General features: G+C 40.3%; 1 protein-coding gene across 1 annotated transcript; it reads left to right on the forward strand.

Annotated features, from left to right (window-relative positions):
• The first annotated feature begins 295 nt into the window (after positions 1-295).
• On the forward strand, positions 296-10,844 carry CBX3 (chromobox 3). The gene is made up of 6 exons (XM_060020636.1): positions 296-447; positions 1,623-1,674; positions 4,573-4,715; positions 6,155-6,317; positions 9,036-9,130; positions 9,482-10,844. Exons 2-6 carry the CDS (start codon positions 1,651-1,653, stop codon positions 9,606-9,608), a joined length of 552 nt encoding a protein of 183 aa, XP_059876619.1. The 5' UTR covers positions 296-447; positions 1,623-1,650; the 3' UTR covers positions 9,609-10,844.
• The last annotated feature ends 6,066 nt before the right edge of the window (positions 10,845-16,910 follow it).

Consider the following 16,910-nt stretch of genomic DNA (forward strand, 5'->3'; position numbering starts at 1 on the left):
CTACCCCCTGCGTTCGGAGGCACCCAACCCCAGGGGCAAGGAAGTGGGCGGAGTCCTGTTTTGGCGCCAGCCACTACTGCTGCAAACCAGGAAAAACCTCCGCCGAGACTTCGGTCACGGCCCTCAAACCCCCCCCCCCCAACCTTCCCTCTCCCGCCCCTCCCTCCGGGGACCACCAGGCGCCACGCCACGAACGGTAAGCGCCACCGTCGCCACCCCCTCCCCCTCTCCCTCCCGGGCTTGGGCTCCCGGCGGGCACTGCGCGGCGCGCGCCCACCCCGCCCCTCGCGGCCGCCGGGCGTGGGCGGTGCCACCTTCCCCTCCCCCCGGCGGCGGCCCCGCGCGCAGCTCCCCAGCCCCCTCCCCTTCGGATGTGGCTGGAGCTTGAGGCGCGCAGGGCCGGAGACGGTGCAGACCCGGGACCCGGAGCAGCTCGGAGGCGGTGAAGTCGGTGTCTTTCTTTTTCTCTAGCTTTCACTCGGTGGTGTTGCTTAAGATACCATATGCGCCCCAGAGGCCCCCAGTTCCCCCGCTTCCCATCCCTTCCCCGCCCGACCCTGAATCAGGAGCTGGTGGGAAGGAAAGGAGAAGCGAACAGAGACCCCGCGGAGGGCCTGGCGCTGGGCCGGCGTCTGTAGTTGGTTTAGGGGACGAGACTCCTCCCCAAGGTTGAAAGCTGTGGCGACAACTGCCTTATTTCTAGACAAAGCGCATTTCTTTCTCCCCTCCCCCATCCCGGATCAAGAAGAGGGGCTCTCCTTCCCCTCCCGGCCTCGGTCGGCGACTTGGGCCTCCAGGGAGGGCGGTGCATTCTCCCGTATCCGCGCGGCCCGATGTCCGGAGGCTGCGGCGGGCGCTCCGTTACGTGGCCGCCGCCTGGTCGGGGGAGGCGCGGGCCCCGTGGCGCAGTGCCCTTGAGCCCCCGCGCCGCGGCCTTTGTTTCTCCCCGCGTGTGCGCTGACCACGAGGCCCGCGCTCCCGAGGGGGGGAGGGGGCGGGGCGGGGGCCGGGCGCTAAGGCCTTGTTAAGCCGAGTGGGGCAGGGGCTTGAGGGGAGCGGATGAAAGTGCAGAAAAGAAGTGATTTGGTTTCAAAAGTGGCACGAAATGGGACTGGAACATCTCGGTGTGTTTTTCCTTTAATTTTTTAACTAGTGATTGGAAAGGGAGGGTTGCTAAGAAGAAACCAGGTTGGGATTACATTACATAGGCGACTCTTTGGACTGTTAAGTGTAGAGGAGAAATACACAATAATTGGTTATTGTGATCGTTCGGGCAGTCGTTTGATTTTGAACCAAACTATTTGGCCATTTTTTTAAAATTCTGACTATGGTTATAAGTGGGATTTGGACTGGGGAAAAAAAATTGTCTATTTTTTACCTAAAGCTTTCTCGGGTACTAACGTGCCCGGTAAGGTTATCTAGGTACACTTGGTTACAACACTGATATACTCTTAGGCATGTATCACTAGTTTGTGCAGAATCTCAAAACTGCTTCTCTGTGGATTTGTATACATGTTTGATAACGTGAGTTACCTAGGTGGGGGTTGGAATCCAAACAAAGCTTATGTTTAGCTACTTTTTTGTGTCTTGCAAACTTTTTTAACTGTCATGCATTTTTCTAGTAATAGCTCTTCAAGTCTGCAATAAAAAATGGCGTCCAATAAAACTACGTTGGTAAGTTAATGACAACCTAAAATATTTAAGGATCTAACACAAACTTTGTCTTCAAAAATTATAACTTTGCATCTCTGTGGTTGAGAAATTTACATCCATATATAGTTTACAGTCCCTTCTCTCCCCACTGTTATTATGGGGAGAGTTAGGAGCAAAAAGGAAATTACTACATTGAGATATTTATTGACTTGGTTTAATAGTGTCTTGATTCGTTTAGGGAAACCTAATCTTGGGAGAGTAGCACGAAATAAATTTTTACCAAGTATTCTTATCTTGAAATAAAGATACAAAAAGTTATGTGACCTGGAAGAATGTTAGAAGCATACACAGACAAAGCAATAAAGCCCTTGTTGATTGGCATACTATTCTCGAAATCACTCTACTGAATTCTAGAGAAAGCAGGTATTTTCAGCATTGCCCTGTTTAAAGAACGGTTACCTTGTACGCTTAGATGGAGACAAAAGTCATTGAATGTTTCGAATTGTTTTGGTCACTGTCATATTTCAAACTTGCTTATTCTAAAATACAGAAGGGTCTTTAAATCATTGCAGTGTGGTTTTTTTAATACACGACATGAAAAAACATCACACATACGTCCAGGAAAGAGGAAACTAGATCTTCTGCATCTTCTCTCCAGCAGTTTTCTTAAACCCACAGTTTGCATTCTTAGGCTTCATTAAAACTTCTGTAAACCTGTAGACATGTATGTATTCAGCCATGTCAACTTTGGAGTTTTAACATAGTCATTGGAATATTCACATAAAAATCACGAAATTCAAAGTTATGGTTCCCACGGTATTTAATTCTAACACATTGCGTTAATAACAATTGCAAGTATATAAAGGTGAGTGTAAACATCTAAATAAAGCAAAATGGTTTTTGTTTGTGTATTCTCCCCTTGAGTTTTGCAATATAAAGGGCACGTTGGTGATTTTTAATTTGTTTCATCATTAGATTGCACTTTAAAGTCAAACATCCTGAGAAACATTTAAATATAAAGCCTGTCTGGTGGCATAATTTATTCCCATCAAAGCCATCAATGGAAAAAGCACAAAGCATAATCTGTGCTTCCTCAGGATTGAACTGTCCTTCAAATTTCATAATCAGTAAACCAAAATGTAGATAATTAAATTGGCTTTACAATCACCAGTATCAGAAGTATTGGATGGGAAACGAAATAGCTGTCCCTGAGACTGTGAGGATGAGTATAGATACAGAAAGCAAATAGATGCTTCTATTAAAATTAAATTGCTTTGCATACAGTTTGATAGTCTTCAGAATCTACCTAACTCTGCATTTTAAAATAATTTTGTTAGTGTTGTGAGATAATGTGTGCTGTAATTTAAATGGGAAAGTGGGTGGATTTTCTTTTAAAAAGAAAAGGATGAGCATTTGAAACTAGTTTATGGGTGCCATAGTAGTAAATACTTTATTTCTTTGACCAAATTTTTTTTAGCTTTCATTTTCTGTGTTTGTTTTTGTTTTCCTGTTTACCCTGTTAGCCTCTTAGTTTCATGGACATACTTTTTTTGTTTTTCATTTAGGATCAGTGTCTGATAAGCTTTGGTCTATACCAGTTTTTCTTCACTCTTTCCACTACCACCATCATTACCTTCCTTGTACTGTACGGAGGCAGAAGGCTATTTGACTGGGTGCAGTACCCAAGTATCTTGACTAATGAAAGTTATAAGACCTGACATGGGGAATGGTATCCAACAAAATCAGGTGTTTGCTGCATTATTTAAGTTTCAGAGGATTTTTATTTCTTACATGTGTGTGTACACCTCTAAATGATTACGTATTTTTAAATGTCCTTTGCAGTCTTGAGGCATACCTGTTAATTTTTCTGCTTACATGCTTTAGGAGGGATGACTTTAGTGACTGAGCAATTAATTTTTTTTTTTAATAGCACCTGTTTTAAGGTGAAATGATTCCAAGATGAACATAACGTGTGGGATTTCCCCCCTTAATCTCTTAATAACCATTTCCGGGTTTTTTTGAAAGTTTATCCATTTTCAATAACAAATCTGTTTTGAGTTATTTGTCTGTTGAGCTTGGTCTCCTGCTTCTCTCAAAGAGTGTTATACCAAAAAAAAAAAAAAAATCTAACCTAAAAACTTGTAAGTTAGTTTCATTGGCTACCACTTTAGAGTCTTTCTCTTGAGAAGCCAAGAAAAGGATTTTTTCACATTAGATAATTAAAATGATCCAGCATTTTGGCCTCTTAAAGTGACAGCATTATAGGTTTGTTCCGAGTGGTCAGTGACATTATGTGCAGAGATTATGGGGAAATGATCTTGTCCTTTTTAACCTATTTATGGTCTCATTGGTTGACCCTGCAATTGATATCAGGGTTCTGAACCATGTTTTTGTTCTGCAGTTCTCTTTTCTCTTAAATTGTCGAGGCTTTTAACATCGGTGTTTCAATTGGGAAAGGGGGTCTTAGTGTTTGGGGGCTGTAGTTTTAATGGGTCTATGGTTCACTAATAAGACCTGTCACTACTAGTTATTCTCCTTTGTATCATTCTCTAGTAGTTTCTAATAGTTGTTTGTTGCTGTCCTGTGGTTAAAATGAGTGGAAACTCTACAAAAATTGGTCTTGTAGACTACATAGAAATAAGACCAGGAAAAGATAAAACAGTGCTTTCAAAGAATGTTTTTGATTGTATTATTTCAGTGAAGGGTGGTGGGTGATAGTTTTGAGTTAAACCCACAGAATCAAGAATTCCTTTATTTTATTATCTGTTAACTTTTACCTTTTCAGAAGGTATCTGCTCTGGGATATAGAAGTGGAAATTTAGGTGTCAAATGCTACGGTAATATAAGTACTCTAGCCTTTAAAATGTACTGAAAAAATCAAAAAAAGACATTTCTTAAATCTGTCTTGTTTTGTTTTAGCAAAAAATGGGAAAGAAACAGAATGGAAAAAGTAAAAAAGTCGAAGAGGCAGAACCTGAAGAATTTGTGGTAGAAAAAGTACTGGACCGACGTGTAGTGAATGGGAAGGTGGAGTATTTCCTGAAGTGGAAGGGATTTACAGAGTAAGAGATCTCAGTGCTTTTATTATATGTTTAACTGCACTTAAGTAACATTTAAAATTTGTTTTTAGTCTAAGATGTTTTTATCCATTTTCTGTAAGTTTCTTTAAATTTAAAAGCACCTTTAACCCAGGGTATCTTGTTTGAGGTATGTTTAAAAAGAGCCATCCATGTCTTTTGCCTGCAGTGGTAACCTAGCAGATTTGAGTCTAGTTGATTACCTTGGAGAGTCAGATTTATATAATATAGAGTACAGTTTGCTTTTTAATGTCTTTGGATACTGTACTACCAAGAATACCTAATGTACACGGTTTTCCTACAGAGGACATTAAAAAATAGTGAAGCTATGTAAGGTATACTAGTAGGTCTTAAACAGAAGTGCTCATCATAATTCAGATCCTACACTAGGTTTACTGTATATTAATCTCTAAGAAGTAGAATCTGGGCATCAATAGACCAAGTTGTAATCAGAGGTTAAAAGTATCTTTCCTAGCATCTCTAAAATGATTTATTTCATTCTGTCTAGTTCTGTAAAGGCTTTCTGGATCAGAGCACACAAAGTTAGCAATCTTGTAACTAGTGGTGTAGGGTGATCTTACTTTCACATTTGGTAATTGATATTCATTTTCTTTCCAGCCCTTCTGAAAAACACATGGAAATGGTCATCTCTGCCATATATCAGGGATTGGCAGACTTTAATAAGAGTCACATAGTAGATAATCTAGGCTTTGTGGGCTTCTGTCACAACTATTCAATTCTGAGAATGCAGTACAAAGCAGCAATAGGCAATACGTTAAACAGATGAACATGGTTGTGTTCTAATAATGCTTTTGTTTATGGGCCCCAAAATTCAATTCCATATGACTTTTACTGTGACATTTTTTTCCCAACCAATTAAAAATGTAAAAAACAGTCTTAGTTTGCCAGCCATACAAAAGGCTGGATTTGACTTTGAGTTGCCAACCCCTGTTTTATATCACTTGCCAATTTGAGTACCCAGCAGAAATTGAAAATACTGTCTCACATTTGAGAGCGCCTCTGAATTGCTGTGTTTTAAAACACAGTATTGGAGGCCTCAACCCTAAGAACAATCTGATAAAGTAATTTGAGGTGGGAACCAGGAATCCACCTTTTTTAAAGGCTCTTCCAGAGGAATTCTAAAGTGAGTTGTCCGCATAACTTGGAAAAATATTGGTTCCAGTTATTCTGCTAGAGTCAGATTCAGTTATCCTTGGAGGTAATAACTTTGCCCACTTAGTACGAACTGTGAAAGTAGACACAAAAGGAAGTATAGATTTCCTCAAAAGAATGTGAGGGGAGGGGGGAAATGATTAATATCTGCAGTACAGAGGACTTTTTGTCAGGTATGTATTAAATGGATCTGGATGATGGTGATGAACCATGTTTAATTGAATGAATTTTTTTTTTTTAACTGAACACAGTGCAGACAATACTTGGGAACCCGAAGAAAATTTAGATTGTCCAGAGTTAATTGAAGCATTTCTTAATTCTCAAAAAGCTGGTAAAGAAAAAGATGGAACAAAAAGAAAATCTTTATCTGACAGTGAATCTGATGATAGCAAATCAAAGAAGAAAAGAGATGCTGTACGTATAAAACATTGGCCAGCAAACTGGCTTTTTGTAAGAGGATGACTTGATTTTTTAAATGCTTTTTAAAACTCAAGTACTTTAAAAATATCATTAAAAGGCCTTTGTTAAATACTTAATATTTGGAACAGAAAGGATAGGCATGGTTTACCCTACATTGTGTAAATGTCTAGTAAGTGCTTACACCACTTAAAATTGTGCTAGTGTTACTTTGGATAGATTGATGAATTTGACTTCAGATCAGACAATTTCCTCTGATCTAGACCAGTTGTCTTAAGTAAAAACAATACAAAATTGATCATTGAAAATCCCTTACAATACAGTGAAAACAATCTACATAGCACATTTTGATTATAGATCATTAGTGAGTGGTAGTGACCAAAACTTTGGCACATGATCCTTGTATTGCCAAACAGTACTTTGATTTTGAAGTATATAATCTTGGATAATAATTTTTTTTATTAATTTTTATTAGCATAAAATGAGATAATTGGTTCATTCACTGCATGTGTATTTTGAGCCAATCTTTTCTTCGTTGATTTCTTTGTGGCTTTGAGCAAATTACATAAATCCTTGCTTTTACCCTCAACTTTAAAACATACTTGTCCTGCCTTTTGGCCTAACACGGCAATTTGGGAAAAGGTCTTGGGTCTAAATTACATCTAGGCTTAGGAACTAAACATACAATACAGATTTATTGATAAGGACTTTGGATTTAAAATTTGATCATTTGGGGCTTCCCTGGTGGCGCAGTGGTTGAGAGTCCGCCTGCCGATGCAGGGGGCATGGGTTCATGCCCCGGTCTGGGAAGATCCCACATGCCGCGGAGCAGCTGGGCCTGTGAGCCATGGCCGCTGAGCCTGCGCATCCGGAGCCTGTGCTCCGCAACAGGAGAGGCCACAACAGTGACAGGCCCGCATATCGCAAAAAAAAAAAAAATTTGATCATTTGAACTAGATGCTAAGTACTTCGCAGTCCATTATTTATTTATTTATTTTTTTGGCTGTGTTGGGTCTTCGTTGCTGCATGCGGGCTTTTCTCTAGTTGCGGCAAGTGGGGACTACTCTTCGTTGCAGTGCGTGGGCTTCTCATTGCGGTGGCTTCTCTTGTTGCGGAGCACGGGCTCTAGGCGTGCAGGCTCAGTAGTTGTGGCACATAGGCTCTAGACCACAGGCTCAGTAGTTGTGGCACACGGGCTTAGTTGCTCTGAGGCATGTGGGATCTTCCTGGCCCAGGGCTCAAACCCATGTCCCCTGCGTCGGCAGGTGGATTCTTAACCACTGTGCCACCAGGGACATCCCAGTCCAATAACTCTTAATGACAGTTCTGTCAAGATCATAGGTATTACCCTCATTTTTCACAGAAGGGAAACAGAAGTGAGCTACAAATTTGGTTCTGAACACTTTAGCAGCCAAGGCAAAAAGGTAACAATCTTAAGAATCAGTTGTAAGTAAATTGGAAGTCAACCACATGCTCAACAGAAGCACTGTTTAATAACAATAGTCATCCTGTATTGAGCCCTCGTAATGTGCCAAGCAGTGTTCTAAATGACTTAATTTGCTTTTCATATACTTTAAAATTTCTATGAAACAGATAGTATTAATTGTATGTATTTTATAGAAAGTGAACCTGAATCACAAAGAGGTTAACTTGCCCAAAGCCACACAGCGAGTGAAGGTTAGAGTCATCATTATAACCTAGGCAGTCTGACTCCAGAGCTCGAGGTAATGATGTGAAAAGTCTCATGGGGAGAAAGGATTTGTTATGTAAGCACTTCTCTTTTTTGGTCTCAAGCCCCCTTTACACTCTAGAAAATTATTGAGGATCCCAAAAAACTTGTTTATATGGATTATAACTCTCTGTACTAACTGCATTAGAAATTAAAGTAGAAACTTATGCAGTTTTGTATATTGAGTTAAGAATGACGAATACTATTACATGTTATTCATAACTTTTCATGAAAAATAACTTTAAATGAGAAGAGTGGCATTTTACATTTTTGCAAATCTTGTCAGTGTCTGTCTTAATAAGGCATTAGTCCTGTATTCGATTTGCTGTGCTATGTTGTTTGGTGGAAATATGCAAAGACAATCTAAAGTCACAGATACATGAAAAGAGGAGATCTTGCAGATAAACAGATACTCCAGAAGGTCTCAGGCATCCCCAGGAGTCCCTCAGGCCACAGTTTTGGTTTATACTAAGTATTTTATAAGGTTTACTGTAATTCGGATTGATTACAATACTGATTAGTCTCATTTTAAAGTTTTTATTACTTTGCTGTTGATAGTTTCTGTGTGCTTTAAAAAATAACGTGGGTAATTTAGAGGATTCCTAGAAGTAATTTGAAATACTGACTTTCAAGAATTTATAATTATTAATTGATTTAGAATTACCAGAAAAAAAGAGATTGGGGTTTTTTTCCTGCCTTTTGGTGTCTTTGAATGAAGAAAGTTTTGTCTGTTTTCTTAATTTATGATTCAGAATATTTTAGACATCCAGATTTGTTTTTTCTGCTTGTAAGTTTAATGGAAATTAATATGTGTTTTAGTACTAAGTATGGGCTCTTGCTCTGGTCATTTGTTTCACCATCAGAAGGTTTTTATTTAAAAGTTATATATCATGAAAACAAATTGGAAGTTAACATTGTTAGTTTGCTCTCTGAAAAAAATGTGTGGGAACATTTATGTAAATAATCATTTAACCTCTTTTAAATAGGCTGATAAACCAAGAGGTTTTGCCAGAGGTCTTGACCCAGAGCGAATAATTGGTGCCACAGACAGCAGTGGAGAATTAATGTTTCTCATGAAATGGTAAGTGTGTGGGTAATTTCTGTTATATTTTACAGTCAGAATAGATAATGTTTTTCTAAAACTTGTGAATTTTTAGAAAACATATCTACCTAGGTTTTATAAATAGTTGAGCATCATTAGGTAGAGAGTAATTATCTGCTAGAAGGATGATTCTAGTTACTTTGCTAAAGCAACAAGTGGCAAACTGTGGCCCGTTTTGGAAAATTAAGTTTTATTGGAACACAGCCACAAGTAACCACATAACCCTGAAGCAATACCTTTTGATTGAGTTATGATCCTTAAGTGAATGGTTATCAATTGACAAAAAACAGTTTAGACTTTTTAACTGAATTTTTTTTTCCCTCACAACAGGAAAGATTCAGATGAGGCGGACTTGGTGCTGGCAAAAGAGGCAAATATGAGGTGTCCTCAAATTGTAATTGCTTTTTATGAGGAGAGACTAACTTGGCATTCTTGTCCAGAAGATGAAGCTCAATAATTGTTTGCATTGCTTTTTATATATATTTATATATATATATAAAATCTGGTTCTTGGTTTTTTGATTTATTAGTGTGAAGAAATAACTACATTCTAATGAAAGTCAAGTTTGATATGTTCGTTTTGAAGTAGTATTGGGGAAGTTGTTGGGTTTTGGGGGGGTTTTTTGGGGGTTTTGTTTTTGGTTTTTTTGCATCTGTAGCACTGGTTACTTTGAACAAATAAAAGCTTTCTGTAGTTGCTTCCTTTAGCAGAAAAGAAAAGCAAGCTAAAGTTGCTTCCTTTAGCAGAAAAGAATAATATACCATGGTATATTATTTCCTCTGCATTAGAGAACAGCTTTTCTAAATGTTGGGGAAAATCTCCATAGTCATTACTCAATCAGAATTTAGAATTTGCATTTAACTCATATATGCCTAAGGACCATTCTGGGTTTTCTGTATGTGTATACATAAAATACATATGTAAATGGTTTGGGGTTTTTTTGGTTATTGTTTAAACACATTTACCAAAACAAAAACAGCCTTTCACAACCATGGATGAGCCCATGTTTCTGGGGTTCTATCATTTTGAGCAATATAAGAAATCACTTCAACTTAAATTGAAAATTTAAGTCTTAACCTTTCAAATTAAATAATTTTGTAATTAATGAGACAAATTAAACAATTTAAATTGGATAATTTTTTAAAGCAGCCCTATCAGAATCTGCATCCATATCTACCATCATATAAATGCAGTTTTATATGTAAAACCTCCCTGAAAGGAAAATTTTATCTCTGTCAACCCAAATGAAAAAAATAGAAAAATTCTGGTATGTTTTCATTAGCCAAGCAAGACTTAGTTAAATGGACATTTAAAGCTTCCTCTTGGCAAACTATTCTAAGAAGTTGAAATCCGTGTGCTGTATTTAATGAAAGACTGTAATACATGCAATGTCTCAGACTTGTTAATGGAAACCTAATCAGATGGTTAGAGATGTTGGCAGTTTAGGATCTGCAGGAATAAATGAGTGAACAAAGTTTTCTAATCTAAACTTGACCTGCATGTTTTTTCAAACTTTACCCCAACCCATTCCTTACATGTAGGCTCAGTCTTCTCAGTATTTTGGGTTACTGGTTCAGCAGAAGCCAGGAAAAACAATAACTTTGTAGTAATCAGAATGTTATTCAACTGTATATTGTTTACTTTATTGTAAATACTGGTGAACAGTGGTCAATAAATAGTTTTATATTCCTTTATGTGATTGATTAGACTTTTTTTTTAATCTGATGACTTTATAGTGGGAGTAGAAACACATTCACTGTATTAACTTCATATTTGTAAATAGTGTGATATCACTAAGGCATTAGAGTACCTGTTTTAGATCCTTTGAGTTTAGGAATTTCAAGTAGAACATGTATTAACACAAAAAGGTTTTCTTGTTAAAATGAGTTTCAGGGGACTTCCCTGGTGGCTCAGTGGTTAAGAATCTACCTGCCAATGCAGGGAACACGGGTTTGGGCCCTGGTCCAGGAAGATCCCACATGCTGCGGAGCACATAAGCCCGTGTGCCACAACTACTGAGCCCGTGTGCCTAGAGCCTGTGCTCCTCAACAAGAGAAGCCACTGCAATGAGAAGCCCACGCACTGCTACGAAGAGTAGCCCCTGCTCACCGCAACTAGAGAAAGCCCGTGTGCAGCAATGAAGACCCAACGCAGCCAAAAATAAATAAATTTATTTAAAAAAATAAGTTTCAGGTGATGCCTAAGAGGAACTTGTTTCATTAAAGTGAAATTTTGATACCCAGACTCTAGTTTGTTGAAGCTGCCATCTTAAAAAAAAAAACAGGTATTCTGATAGGACTGATCCTGTTGTGATATATTTCTTCTAATTTCCAAAATCTATACAGAAAAAAGGAAATCATCTATACTAAGCTGTTTATCAATTTTTTGTAGACCTAGCACTGCTCTCAACAGTGGGTTTGTAAATAATACAGAACCTTTTGTTCAGATCAGAAATTGATGACTGTACCTTGAATTTTAGCTTAGTGAGAGCATTTCTGGAAACTGTTGTCCATGTATTTTAATACTCCTTATGTTGTATCTGTTTCTTACTGGTGCTATAAAAAGTTGTCACAAACTTGAATGGCTTAAAACAAAAAATTTATTTCTGGAGTCCAAAATACAAAGTCAAGGTATTGGGGCTTCCCTGGCAGTCCAGTGGTTGACTCCACACTTCCACTGCAGGGAGCACAGGTTTGGTCCCTGGTCAGGGAACTAAGATCCCGTACGCCATGCGGCATGGCCTAAAAATTTTAAAAAGTCAAGGTATTAGGGCTGGTTCCTAGAGGCCATCTATATTCCATGGTTCCTGGCCCCTTCCATCTTCAAAACCAGTATAGCACAGTCTCTCAACAAATTACTTCACCTCTCTCTACCTCAGTTTCCTCATCTATAAAATAGAGGTAAATCAAGATGAAATATAAGCATATGAGACACTTAAAACAATGCCTTGTATGTGGTAATAACAATGTGTGTTACCTATTTTTAGTAGGGACACCGTAGGCTGTTGTATGGAGGTTCCCCAACTTAATCAGTTGCTGGGTATGAACACATAAGTTGTTTGTAGTTTTTTGCTGTTAGATTAATGTGGTGAACATCCATTTCTTTGTGTCTTTTCAATTTCTTTCTCCAGTGGCATATAGTTTTCAGAGTACAGGTCTTTCATCTCCTTGGTTAGATTTATTACTAGGTATTTTTATTTTTTTGGCCATGCCATGAGGCATGTGGGATCTTAGTTCCAAGGATCTTAGATCAGGGATTGAACTGGTGCCCCTTGCGTTGCTAGCACAGACTCTTAACCACTGGACTCCAGGGAAGCAAGGTGGTGAACATTCTTTTACATAATACATAGTGAAACTTAAGTAGATACAGATGGATTTCCAGAAATTAATGAAGTCGGCCTTGTACTGGTGTACGATTCTTCCATCAGTAGTCATTACCCCATATCCTTAGTTGTACTGCAGATTAATAATACTAAGACTGATTTTGTTGCCAATTCAATGGCATCTTGTTTTAATTTGCATGTCTGTGATATTTTTATTGAACATTCTTTTCATGCTTACTATTTGCATTTCCTCATCTATAAATGAATTGCCAATTTTACAAATTTTTTAATTTGTAGCAGTTCCTTATGTAATTATTAATTTTTTGTGTTGCAAATATTTTCTGCCAATGTTTTTTGACATGATTTATGATAACCATTTTGTTGTACCAAATTTTATGTGGTCAACCCTTGTCAGTCTTTATGTCTTCTGGATTTCATGTCTTGTTTCAAAATACCTCTCCCATTTTGAAGTTACATGGATAGTCTTTTTAAATTTCTTCTATTTTCATTTTCTTCATTTCATTTTTATAGTCAGGTCTTTAATCTGAGATTTTGTTGAATATGTTTGTGAAGGCTTCTGACTTTTGTTTCCCGAGATGGACATCAGTGCCTCTGAAGAAGTAGATGTGTAGGTAGCAGTTTCCCTAATCTCATGGATCGAAGATAATCATTACGCCACTACAAAAAGACTTGGCCAGCATATAAAACTGAAGTTTTTCTTTTTCGTAAAAGGCCTGAAATGTGTTCAATACCTGGACAAATATTGGCATCGAGCAAAAGATAAAAATCTCTAACATAAAGCTGAATATGAATAGTATATTTGTATGTAACCTATATGATACATAGACCCTTTCATCTTTTGTTGAAAAAATGAATTTGTACCTTTGAGTATTCACTGATCAAGGAGAGCAGTGTTAACAACTTAAAGCTCCAGTAGGTGATTTGGTATAATCAAGGAAATTGTAGCAGATGCCAATCTTCATAGCTTGATTCTTCTTATGGATGTAGTATCTCCTCTAAATGTGCTGCACTATTCAGATACATGACAGTCATCAGCATATCTGCTAATAGCGAATAAGGAGGGGGGATTTAGGGCTGTTGGGTTTTTTGGTGGGGTTTTAAGAATTTATATTACGTTAAACGATTTCTGCAGGCAATCATGTCAGCTGGAAAATACAAAAATATGAAACTGTTCATTTGGAATCTTTATTTTCCCATTACAGCCCATGTTTTTACTGTAAAAGCAAACAGTATGAAAATCTCCATGATCACACATAAGAATTGTTTCATTCGTAGAATAAATAACAGTTGATGAATACTTTTTTATATTTTATTTCATTTATCCTCAAAATAGCCTTCTAGAGTAGGCATGATTGACCCCATTTTACAGGTGAGGAAACTAGGGCACAAAAAGGCTGAAGAAGGTCAAGGTCAGTTGTATGAACAAGAGCATTAACTACGGGAATAAAGAGAAGGGGACTCGTTTGAGGATAGGGTTTTGTCCATAGTAAGTCCCAAATATGTGCTTGTAGAATAAAGTGGTTTTGGATATAAAATGAGGTGATGTGGAGGTCAGGAAGAAAGGGATCCAGAATGACTCCCAAGTATTCATTTTTTCTGGGATGGATGAAAATGTGATTTAGTGAGAAAGGGAACCTAGGAGAAACCTTGAAGGGGAGGATATTAAAGTGGCTTTGGACATATACTGAGGTCTTCCTTTGATTAGTATATTACTTAGTATGCTTACAACACATTACATAATTTGGCCAGAAGTAGGAGATACCCAACTCAAACCTGCTTTGATAAGGGAAATTACTGCTGGCCTAGAGACAAAATAACAGTGGTTCAGGACTTCCCTGGTAGCACAGCGTTAAGAATCCGCCTGCCAATGCAGGGGACACAGGTTCGAGCCCTGGTCTGGGAAGATCCCACATGCCGCGGAGCAGCTAAGCCCGTGCGCCGCAACTACTGAAGCCCACGTGCCTAGAGCCCGTGCTCCACAACAAGAGAAGCCACTGCAATGAGAAGCCCATGCACTGCAACGAAGAGTAGCCCCCACCCGATACAACTAGAGAAAGCCTGTGCACAGCAATGAAGACACAATGCAGCCAAAAATAAATAAATTTATTTAAAAAATAATAACTGGTTCAGAGCATGGGCTCTGGAGTTTGACCCCATGGGTTTGCATCCCAGCTCAGCTATTTATTGTAGTTACTTAACCCCTATGCCTCAATATTTGCATCTATAAAACTAGGAGGATGATCTTGATGGTATTTATCTCATGGGATTTTCAAGGTTAAATAAAAAACACCCAGAGCTGAATCTCCAGTACTTAATAAGGACCAGATAAATATTATTACCAATCTCCACTGTAAACCTCAGGATGACTGCAACCCTGGACTGGCACAACCCCAAGACTTGCCATCTCTGGTTTATTGGCTCTCTTCTCTGGAACTGATCTCTGCAAATCAAAAACAGAAGTGCTGACAGCTCCCTGATCTCCAAATCTGCCTCTAAAGAAACGATGAGTTTTTCTTTCTCTGACGTCCAATTCAAAAATCCTTTAAGAGGTCTGTTAGGCTTGGGTCAGATGTCCTCCCTGGAACTATCAACTATAACCAAATGTGTGGAGAAATATAATTGGATCAATCACCGGAAGAGTGCTTTCCAGAAAAAAGGTGGATATTTTATATAAACAAAATGTATAACTAATGCAAAGGATTTCAGCCAATTTGAAAACACCTTCTTAAAATACCCTCTGTCCTTGCCTTTTAGAAAACTTCTAATGTGAATATTTTCAGTGTCTTAGAACACCCTGGAACTTCCTACCAACTCTACTTTTCAAATGAAGGTTGAAATCTGCCCTTTTACTTAAATTTAAGTATTGGGGGAAAAATTGACCTGAGAGAGTAGGACAAGAGCATTGATATTTAAAACTGCTCTTGTAGAGACTTCCGGGAAGATGGCGGAAGAGTAAGACGCAGAGATCACCTTTCTCCCCATAGATACACCAGAAATACATCTACGCGTGGAACAACTCCTACGGAGCACCTACTGAACGCTGGCAGAAGACCTCAGACCTCCCAAAAGGCAAGGAACCCCCCACGTACCTGGTTAGGGCAAAAGAAAAAAATAAACAGAGACAAGAGGATAGGTACGGGTCCTGCACTAGCGGGAGAGAGCTGTGAAGGAGGAAAAGTGTCTACACACTAGGAAGCCCCTTCGTGGGCGGAGACTTCGGGTGGCGGAGTGGGGGAGCTTCGGAGGCGGAGACTGCGGGTGGTGGAGGCTGCGGGTGGCGGAGGCTGCGGGTGGCGGAGTGGGGGAGCTTGGGAGCCGCGGAGAAGAGCACAGCAACAGGGGTGCGGAGGGCAAAGCGGAGTGATTCCAGCGCAGACGGTCGGGCCGACCGGCACTCACCAGTGGAGAGGCTTGTCTGCTCGCCCGCCGGGGCGGGCGGGGCTGGGAGCTGAGGCTCCGGCTTCTGTCGGAGCCCCGGTAGAGGACTGAGGTTGGCGGCGTGAACACAGCCTGCAGGGCGTTAGTGCACCGCGGCTAGCCGGGAGGGAGTCCGGGGAGAAGTTTGGACCTGCCGAAGAGGCAAGAGACTTTTCCTTCCCTCTTTGTTTCCTGGTGCACGAGGAGAGGGGATTAAGAACACTGCTTAAGAGAGCTCCAGAGACGGGCGCGAGCCGTGGCTAAAAGTGTGGAGCCCAGAGACAGATATGAGACGCTAAGGCCTTTGCTGCCGCCACCAAGAAGCCTGTGTGCGAACACAGGTCACTATCCACACCCCCTTCCATGGAGCCTGTGCAGCCCGCCACTGCCAGGGTCCCGGGATCCAGGGACAACTCCCCCGGGGGAACGCACGGCGCGCCTCAGGTTGGTGCAACGTCACGCCGGCCTCTGCCGCCGCAGGCCCGCCCCACACTCCATGACCCTCCCTACCCCCCCGGCCTGAGTGAGCCAGAGCCTCCGAATCAGCGGCTCCTTTAACCCCATCCTGTCTGAGCAAAGAACAGACGCCCTCCGGCGACCTACACGCACAGGCGGGGCCAAATCCAAAGCTGAGCCCCTGGGAGCTGTGAGAACAAAGAAGAGAAAGGGAAATCTCTCCCAGCAGCCTCAGAAGCAGCGGATTAAAGCTCCACAATCAACTTCATGTACCCTGCATCTGTGGAATACATGAATAGACAACGAATCATCCCAAATTAAGGAGCCCTGTGGATGAAAGGCTTTTGGTGCTGCAGCCAGGAGTCAGTGCTGGGGCTCTGAGGTAGGAGAGCCAACTTCAGGACACTGGTCCACAAGAGACCTCCCAGCTACACATAATATCAAACAGCGAAAATCTCCCAGAGATCTCCATCTCAAAGCCAGCACCCAGCTTCACTCAACGACCAGCAAGCTACAGTGCTGGACATCCTATGCCAAACAACT

The sequence above is a fragment of the Delphinus delphis genome, chromosome 9 (genome assembly GCF_949987515.2).
Source record: "Delphinus delphis chromosome 9, mDelDel1.2, whole genome shotgun sequence".
NCBI classification, from domain to species: Eukaryota; Metazoa; Chordata; class Mammalia; order Artiodactyla; family Delphinidae; genus Delphinus; species Delphinus delphis.